The sequence below is a fragment of the Manis pentadactyla genome, chromosome 15 (assembly GCF_030020395.1).
Source record: "Manis pentadactyla isolate mManPen7 chromosome 15, mManPen7.hap1, whole genome shotgun sequence".
NCBI lineage: Eukaryota > Metazoa > Chordata > Mammalia > Pholidota > Manidae > Manis > Manis pentadactyla.
Window position 1 is genome coordinate 1,519,778 of NC_080033.1, and position 9,217 is coordinate 1,528,994.

Below are 9,217 nucleotides of genomic sequence, written 5' to 3' on the forward strand. Positions count from 1 at the left end.
TAGAGGGCAAGTGGCAGATGGGGGGGGTTTGTCCCTGGGCTTCCTGTTGCCAGAGCCTGTGTATTCAGCCACCGCTGTATAGTTTTTCCACTGTTTTTGTTTCTTTTAAGCCAAGGGACCTTCTGTTTAGAGGGATTATTGCCCAGAGGCCTAATATGGAAAATTCCAGCAATGGGGCTTCTTGGGTTGATTTGCGGCTGGGAGGTGGCACCTCTTTGAATGCTTTCTGAAAACCATCAATCTAAATCTGGCCCAAGTCTTTAGTCTTCTAGCCAACACAGCTCCCGTTTCCCATGTCAGAACGCTGCCCACTCCATTGCATTGCTGCTGTTCCCTCCAGATGCCCACAGGGACCATTCCTTTTGTGCCTCCAGAACTGAGTGCAGGGCCTACCACTCAGGAAGCCTCAAAGCGACCATAGAACCCACATTTGACCTCCCACAACTGCTATCCCTTTGTCCAGTCTATAAATGAGTGCACTGCAGGCCAGAGTCCTTGTGTGGGTGTGTTTTGTTTGGCCGGCATAACATGAAAATATTTTTTTGGTATTTGTCGCCAGCTAATTCCACATAAAAAGAAATGGATGTCTGATTGTTCTGGAAAAACCAGAAGGTTCTAGAGCTGTACTGTCCAATCCGGTAGCCATTAGCAACACATGACTGGTTAGTGCTTGAAATGTGGCGAGTCCAGACTGAGATGTGCTATGGGTGTGAAATACACAATGGATCCCAAAAACTTAGTATGAAAGAATGTAAGATACCTCAATAACTTTTATACTGATGATATGTTGAGACATGATAACAGTTTGGATATAATGGGTTAAATAAAATACTTGAGAATTTTACTTGTTTCATTCTACTTTTCTTAGTGTGGCTACCAGGCAATTTAACATTCTGCCCCGCTGGACTCGAGTTATATTTGGACAGCACTGCTCTAGATAACCCAGGCCCTCGGTGCTGAATGGTAGGTGCTGACTGAAGGCTGCCGCTCCTGGACACGGCCCGTCCCCACCACTCCCTTAATGGGGACTCCACCCACTGGGGCTAACCGCGCCACCCTGACGGGCAGGAATGTTTTGTAGTGTTTCATGAGTACCCGATTACCTTCCAGATTCTAGAATGAAATCCCTTCCTCTTTCCCAAGAGAGTCTTTCAAATATTCGAAGACAAGAATCTCCCCTGATCTCATTCGCACACTTGCCATCTCCGGTTCCTTCAGTGACCCCTCACACAGCTTGGTTTTAAGCTGGGCCCCTTGTCACTGGGGTGAGGGAAAGGCCTGGGCTGGGATGTCAGTGAAGGCTGGTGCCAGTGTAGGCCCCAGTTTCTTCTTGGTGCTCTCTCCAGAGGCAGTATCATTTTTCTCTCTGCACTTGAACTTCCTCAACTGTGTACTGGGACACCTCGAGCCTCCCTCCCAGGGCTAGTGTGAGGATTAAGGAGCTTGGTGTGTAACAGCCCGAAAGAAATGTTCCCTTCCTGTCTCCACCTGAAACCTGCTGCTGTCACTGACCCCCAGGTGGAGAGTCCAGGGGGTGGTACAGAAATGTGACCCACTGCAAGACCCCTGAGGTGACCTTGTAGGATTTCCCACCACCAATGATCACTCAGGTACTAAAGAGGAACAGACTAAATGAGAAAGACAGGGGGCTGTTTTCAAAAGTCCTTCTGGAGGGAGGACGGTTCTTTACTGATGTGGATGAGGGTGTTTAGTTGTTGGACATCATAGCGAGGCTGGGGGCCTTTGGGGTCAGATAGGTGGACGGGGCAGAGCTGGCGGAACTTAGGCTGTTGGGGCCAGTGGTGGGCATCTTGACAGGACTGGTGGCAGAAGGTGGGGAGAGGGTGGTCAGCACCGCACTGCCCTCATCCAGGGAGTGCTTGTAGGGGATGGGAAATTCATGCTGGAGGTCCCGCAGGGCCAGGCAGGCCTGGAATACCTGTGGGCAGAGAGGGGCATGGTGGAGGCTGGCTTGGACTTGGCAGGGGTGGAGAGGGCTGGGTTGGGGACTGGCCCCGGAGGGAGAGGCAGGGACAGCTGTACCTGTTGCGCACTGGGCAAGGGCACCCAGCACAGGGTCTAATGCTGGGCCATGTCTGCTCAGAGGAAAGGGTGACTCCTTTCCGATTAGTCCAGAGTCACACAGGGGGCTGGCAGAGGCTCTGGGAGGAACCCTCCCCAGACTTCCAGGGCAGAGCTGGAATGTTCTAGCCCTCCCAGCCCTGCCCTGCAGAGGGGGCCCATCCTCACCCAGGCAATGATGGAGAAGAAGGCAGAGGTGATGGCGGCCTTGGCACTGCTGCTCCCCAGGAGGAACTCTTTGGGGGGCGAATGCCGCCACTGGTTGACCAGCAAGCAAAAACCCACGAACCAGGTGCCTGCCCAGAGGACTGGGTTGGGGGTTGCAGGAGAGAAGAGGGGAGGGGAGCTAGTTCAGGAAGGGCTGCCCTGGCGCGGGCAGGGTGGGGCTGGGGCTGCGTGGCCGCTCCCTCCCAGCCCTCTGCTTGAGCGAAGCAGAGCTGCCCACTAGGGGGGCCACCAGCCACACACCCGAGGCCATTTACATTTCAGTCAATTGAAATCGAAGTTTAAAAAAAATGCAGCCCTCAGTCACACTGGCCATGCTTCAAGAGCTCAGTGGCCACATGAGGCTGGTGACTCCCATATTGGGGAGCGTGGGTACAGAGTATTCCCACACTCACAGGAAGTTCTCTAGGCTTCCCAGGACTCAGTGACCTTCACGAGCCCTCCCATCCCTGAGATGCTGCGACTGGCCCCATGGGGGAGAGGAGGAGGGGGAAGAGTTAAGAGCAGGCAGACTGAGAGGAAGGAGCCCCGGGCTTGAAGAAAAGGAATACGCATTAATTTAGCACTTACTATGTGCCAGGCTCTATCTAGGGTGCTCGGCAGTGGTTACATGAGACTCTGCTTTGAAGCCTGGATCTGCCACTTAGCAGCTGGGGGCCGAGTGACATACCCTCCTCAAGCCTCAGATTCCCCCTCTGTAAAATGGGAATGGGCACAGGACTTACTTCCTCGGGTTGTTCTGAGGAATAAATGAGATGAGGCATGGGGAGCCCTGGCCTCCATGCCTGACACTAGGAAGTGCCCAGAAGTCAACATTACTGCAGGCATCCTTTCATTTCATCCTCAGATAAACCCTGCAAGGTGGGGTTTTCATCCCCGTTTCTGCTGAAGCTCAGAGAGGGGAAGAGACCTGCTCAAGCCTGCAGGGTGAGTGGGTGACAGAGTTGAGATCTGGAGCCCAGGGCTGCCTGGCTCTTTGCTCTGAACCCCACCTCTTGACACTGGATGGCTTTTCAAGAAATGTTCTGTGAAGAAGAGACATGAATGCAGGAGAAGAGCTGCTCAGGAGGTGGGCTTCTAGAATTAGTCTGGGGGTCAGAAGAGGTGACCCTTACGCTGAGTCTAAAGCATGAGAAATAATTCCGAGGGAGGAAAGAGCAGGCGCAGAAGAGCAGCCAGGAGGGAGGTATGGGGCGCTGGGTTACGTGTAGGCAGCGCGAAGGTGATGGGTGGCTGGAGGGCCAACGGTGGTGTCTTGGGGGCCCTGGGGAGCCAGGGCTGCAGCAGGGGCAGCTCTGGGTGGGCGGTTCAGGGGCTCACCAGCCAAGATGAAGTCCAGAAGCTGGAAGGCCATCTTGAAGCGGGTGCTGGTGATGTGGGTCTCGTGGGCATCCAGGGCGAGGAAGGCCAGGCAGCTGAGGAAGGCCAGGAAGCCAGCTTTCTCAGCAAAGCTGCAGGCCAGGTTGTTGCTGTTGAGCACACAGCGGAGCTGCGAAGAGTTCATCTTGTTCTGGTAGCCATCAGTCAGCAGGGAGGAGAAGACGATGAGGGAGAAGACCTGTGGGTGTGGGAGGGGGAACCCTGGGCGCTAGAGTGGAGTTCAGCATCCCCCAAGCTTGCCCATCCTCCAGGACCCCATCTGTGGACAGCAGGCCCTGCCCTGCCCTGCCCTACACCCTCCTGTTGCCCCTCACCCCTCTTCTCCATTCTAGTTCAGGCCTCCTCCCTGGCCTCCCTGCCTCTAGTCTCTGCCCTCAGGCCATCCCCCACATGGCCCAGAGGTGTCGTCCCATAGCCTGCCTGCCACTCCTGGCTCCCTGGCCTGCCCAGGAGAGAGTTGCAGCCCCTCAGCCTGGCCTTTGAGGTCCCGCGTGGTCTGTGCTCTCTTCCTTGGAATTTTATTTGCTCACTCATCCCTGCCTCTCCCATGCTCCCCTTCTGCCAGCCCAGCGGATATCTGCCCCTAAACCCAGGTGCCATTATAAAATACGTAGCCCAGTGCCCAGGACACGTGAGGAGCTCAGGAAGTATTTGCTGAAGTGCTTATTCCCTCTGCCTCCCTCTCTAAGCTCTTCCCTCTGCCTGCAACTTCTTCCTTCTCCTTCCAGCTCGTTAGTTCCTATTCACTTTCTAAAATGAATTTGTGAAATATTCCAAAGACCTGAAAAAGTACACAGAGAGAAATGTAACAAACATTCAGTACCTAACAAACACTACCATTTGGCTTTTCTTGTGTTGTTTTTTAGGCAACCACAACCTCACTGATATGCTAGCCCTTCTCTGTGCACGCTGCGAACGGCACACTGTAGGACGACTGTCTGCATCTACACTTGTCTCCTGCAGTGCTCATTTGTGAAACGCCACTGAAGCATTCCTCAAGCACTAATAGGCCGCGTTGTCCTTACCCTAGGATGTGGGCACTACTAACGGCATCAGTGTTTTAGATAATGGAACCGAGGAACGCAGAGGGTGAGTGACTGCCCAGAGTCAGCCAGCTAGTAAGTAGCAGCGGCAGCACTTAGATTTGAACCGAAGCCGCCTGGCTTCTGAGTCTGCTTTAAGCCCCTGCAACACTGCGTCAAGCTGAACCAGATGCCTTGAGGGTAGGGGTTCCTACCAGTGTCATTTGGGGAAGATTTTATTGTTCCAGTCAAAATGCAGCGTGGCAAGGTCCATGCCAGATATGGAAGGAACCGGTGTGTATATGGGGTGGGCAGTGTGAGTTACTCCCGGAAGGCTTTCTGGATGAAGTGATACCTGTAAGGGTAAGAGAGGTTAAGGAATGGGTTCATTGTCTGGAGGGCAATAGGGAGCCACAGCAGGGCTGTGAGCTGGGGAGGGGAAGGAGTCAGCTCTGGGGCCATGTAGAGATGGACCTGAGGGTGTGAGACTGGAGGTTGGGAGGCCAGGGAGGATACAGGGCCTGGGGACAGGAACAGAGTCAAGGATTGAGCAGGAATTGAAGCTGTGGGCTGGATTTAGGGGGGAATAAGGTGAGATCTGAACTTCGCCTTAAAGAATGAGGAAGAAGGAGCATCCCAGGCAGGGCAACCTGGTGTGCAAAGGCCAAATGCTGCAAAATGGGGGCTCTTTCGGGGGTTGAAGAGAAATCTCATTTGAGGGATTCCGTGTGATATGAGGCTGGAAAAATGGACAGGTGCCAGGCCCTCTGAGTCTTGAACACCACACAGGGATCTGGACTTGGGAGCTGTGGGAAGTGAAATTTCTTACTCGAATTTAATTTCATGGAAGGGACCTGAGCAGTGGATGGCCAGGGTCAGATCTGGGAGTCAGCGACAATGTCCACAGGTGTGATGGATCAGATGGGGCAAGACATGAGGCCAACAGATTAGAGAGGGTGGTGGGAAGGCCCAGGCAGAAACGCTGAGGCCTGAGCTGAGGTCGGAGCTCTGGGGAAGCCAGTGATACTTAGGACCTAATACTGGACTTGGTGAATGATTGGATGTGACTGTGTTGGGGGCCAAGAGCAGAGACATAGGCTGGGGAAGGGAATTCACTGGAATTTGAACTTCTGGACGGGGTTCACATAGGACCCTTCTATGGCCAGCACCTGACTGGACCTCAGCAAATGTGTGTGGAAAGTGCATGACTTCTGCCCTTTGCTCTGGCCCTGCCCTGCAGAGTGGGGGTGGGGGAGGCAAAGGATCGAACCCTAAATTCCTCAGCCCCTGTCCATCCTCCTCTCTTCTTTGCCTTAATTGCCTTCTCTGAATAATAAGAATAACTAGTCCCTCTTTTTGTCCAGCACTTTAGCGTAACCAAGGGTATTCACATCCATTGCCTATTTTGGAGGTGAAAGGTTGAGAAGGGGAGTGGCTTGGCCTGCTGGTCTGAGGCAGAACCAGGTTGATGACAGGAAAGCCTGTCAATTGATTTTGAGCCTATATTCATTTTACCTGCACTATGTCCCTGAAGCCTCACACCAGCCCCACGTGGTAGATGTTACTAATTCATTTCTGTTTCACAGGTGATAAATTGAAGCCGTTATGGTGGAGTGGAAAGAGCCAGGTGCCTCTGACTCTGCCAGCTGTGTGACCTTGGGCAAATTGCTCACTGCTTGGAGCCTCAGTTTCCCAGGATGTCTCTGTGCTGCGTGGAGAGGGCCTGAGGGGGTGGGAGCCTGGCCCAGACTGGGGACGCCTCCTCTCAAGGTCAGTCAGCGGTGGAGGGAGGATTGGAATCCAGCCCTCCTGACTTCCAGGCCATGGGCTGTCTGTCCACTGACCCTGAAAACCTTGGGCTGCAGTGCAAGCCCAGGGCACTGGAGACACAGGGAGGGGCCTCAGCTGGGCTGGAGGGAGCCTAGGCCTCTGAAGCCCAAGTCCAACCTCCTTCCACACCCTCCCTGGCCTGTCCCCAGGGAGGGAGCAAAGACTCATCAGTTAAGGCACCAGCTGGCAGGCGGGACTGAGAAGGAGAAGAGCACCAGCTGCCCAGAGACTCCCTACCGAGAAGCCAGGCCAGGGGGGAAGGAGAGGGCGGGCGGGAGGGAAGATGGAGGCGGCAGGCAAAATCCGTGACGAAAACGTCTGGTGTGGCCTGCGGTCCGTCCGCCCCCCTTCCCCACACCAGCTGTATCTCCTCTCTCGCCATCCGTCCTTCCTTCCAAAGCTTTGGAGGTGCCTGGATCCTTTGGACTTGCTCGCCAGCTAGGTGATGCCCTTGAGCAAGTCACTCAAGTCTGGGAGTGTCAGTTTCCCCAGGGGTCAAAGAGGAGCAGTGACGTCTGTGTCATCGGGTTGTGATGAGGAGCAGAACTAATACCAGCGAGGCACCGGAAACTGGGACCTGGGGCTTGGAATTTCTCTCTTCCCCTGGGTGAGAACAACAGTGGGGACACGTGCTCTAGGCTGCCCCTACCCCACCCCAAACTCATCCCTCTCCTCCTTACAAGCAATGGTTTGTCCCAGTAATAGTCGCTATTTAAGGAGAGATTGCTGGGCCCACGCTAATTAATTTAAGGGCATTAACTGGCTTCGTTTCCACAACAGACCTTCCTACAAGCAGGGTATTAGGGTCCTTTTCTTATACATGAGGGTATAGAGGTCAGAGAAATCAAGTCACTTGCTCGACGTCTATAGAAATAGGGTGGCCAGCTTAAGTTAGTGAACAAAATAGGGCACTTCTTAGAATGGAAGGTGGTGCTACTGATAATGACACCAGGACTGGCCAAGGCAAACTGGGAAGTATGTAACTCTACGTGGAAAGCGTGTGGCCAAGATTGTAAGCCAGGTCTGTGAGATCCTCCTACGACTAAAGTTTCCAAAAGGGGTAGGGGAGCAGATATTCTGGATTAGGACCCTGGGTTCCATCCAGTGCACCCCCCTACTCCCATGACCCTGATCAAGTCTCATCATCTCCCTGGGCCGCAGTTTCCAGCTCATTCAAGGAAAGCCATGGAGGCAGAACAGCGTAAAGCCCAGGGTCACACAGCGAAGTCTGGGCTGAATGGGGATTTGAGCTCAAGTGTCTTGACTCTTAAGGAATGTGATAATGATGAAATGAATACCTGGCTTGGCACAGTGCCTGGCACACAGTGACCGACCACCCAATACGTGGTCTCTTGGGCCTACGTTACCTACTCCCTTCCCACCTCTGTGTATCTTTCTTCCTAGAGGCCCTGCTCTTCTCCTAGTTCTTTGTCTGAGAGGTAGGAAATCAGTGTGAATCCCGGCCCTGCCTCTTACTGTGTGCCCTTAACCGACGCTGCCCAGTGGAACTTTCTGCCATGATGGAAAGTTCTAGATCGACACTGTCCAATGTGATAGCCACCAGCCACGTGTGGCTTGTGGCTACTCTATTGGACAGCACTGCCTTAAAACAGTTATTTAAGTTTCTCTGATGCTCCATTTTCTTATCGTGGAAAATGAGGCTCATAGCACCTACTTGGAAGGGTTGTTTTGTCCTCCCAAGAGTTAACAGGTGCTCAGAAGAGCACAGGGCCTGCAATTAGGTGATCAGTACAAGGTGACTTCGGTTACTAGCGCTCTTGTGCTTCGTCTTCCCATGGTCCCTTCCTCTCCCACTCCCTCTGCACTGTGTCTGAGAGGTGAGAACTCCTGTTTCTGTCACTTATAGGGTAGTTGGGCCCTGGGAAGGGCCTCACCCCTCCAAAGATCCGTGCCACCGTCTTTGGTCTCTTCAGAAACTGCACAACTTCCCTGTCAGCCAGGTCCTGGAGGCTTTCAGGGACGCGCATGGCGGCTGCTCTGCTGCCGGGGCCCTGAGAAGTGGGAGCAGGGATGTTGGACACGGCCTGCTGGCCGCTGGCCGGAGTCTTCAGGCCCACCACCCTGGAGCTCGGCTGCTGCAAAACAAGTTGCATGTGGGAGATTAGAGTCAGGATCTTGGGGTGGAGGGGTTGCCAGGGTCCCAGGAGTAGGGGTGATGGGAGGGTGGCGTCCCAGGAATGGGATTGTGAGGGGTGAGAGGTCTGCCAGGGTTCTTAGGAGCTTGGGAATTAGGTGAAGGGACTGCTGGGGTTCACAGAGGTGGGGGTGCAGGGTGAGGGTCCCATGGATTGGGGCACAGGGTAAGGGGGCTCCTGAGAATCCGGAGGTACAGGTACAGGGAGAGAGGGCTGCTGAGGCCCCTGGAGTCAGGAATCCAGGGTGAGGAGACCCAAGCTAGGGAGAAGGGCTGGCAACAGGGCTGGCATACTGGGCTCACATCCCTGACACAGGAGCCAGAGGGCCCGTTTTAAGGACGCTGCTCTGTGAGAGGACAGTGACGTTTTCAAGGGACTGGGGGGGTGCTGGAATGAGGATCAGAACCCTGGGGGATGGTCTGAACCGGGAGAATCCCTTTCAGGTTATGAGGTGACAGCACCTGTAATGGAGAACCCAGGCATTTATGGTATATTTTACACTGTCCTTGTGATTTGGGGTTA

At 54.1% G+C, this 9,217-nt stretch overlaps 1 protein-coding gene across 1 annotated transcript; it reads right to left on the reverse strand.

The window, feature by feature from the left end:
- Nucleotides 1-1,695: 1,695 nt before the first annotated feature.
- On the reverse strand, nucleotides 1,696-8,605 carry SYNGR4 (synaptogyrin 4). The gene is made up of 4 exons (XM_036886031.2): nucleotides 8,435-8,605; nucleotides 3,628-3,865; nucleotides 2,251-2,390; nucleotides 1,696-1,939 (listed from the first exon to the last, which is right to left on the reverse strand). The coding sequence occupies exons 1-4, from the start codon at nucleotides 8,525-8,527 to the stop codon at nucleotides 1,709-1,711; spliced, it is 702 nt and encodes a 233-aa protein (XP_036741926.1). The 5' UTR covers nucleotides 8,528-8,605; the 3' UTR covers nucleotides 1,696-1,708.
- Nucleotides 8,606-9,217: the final 612 nt, after the last annotated feature.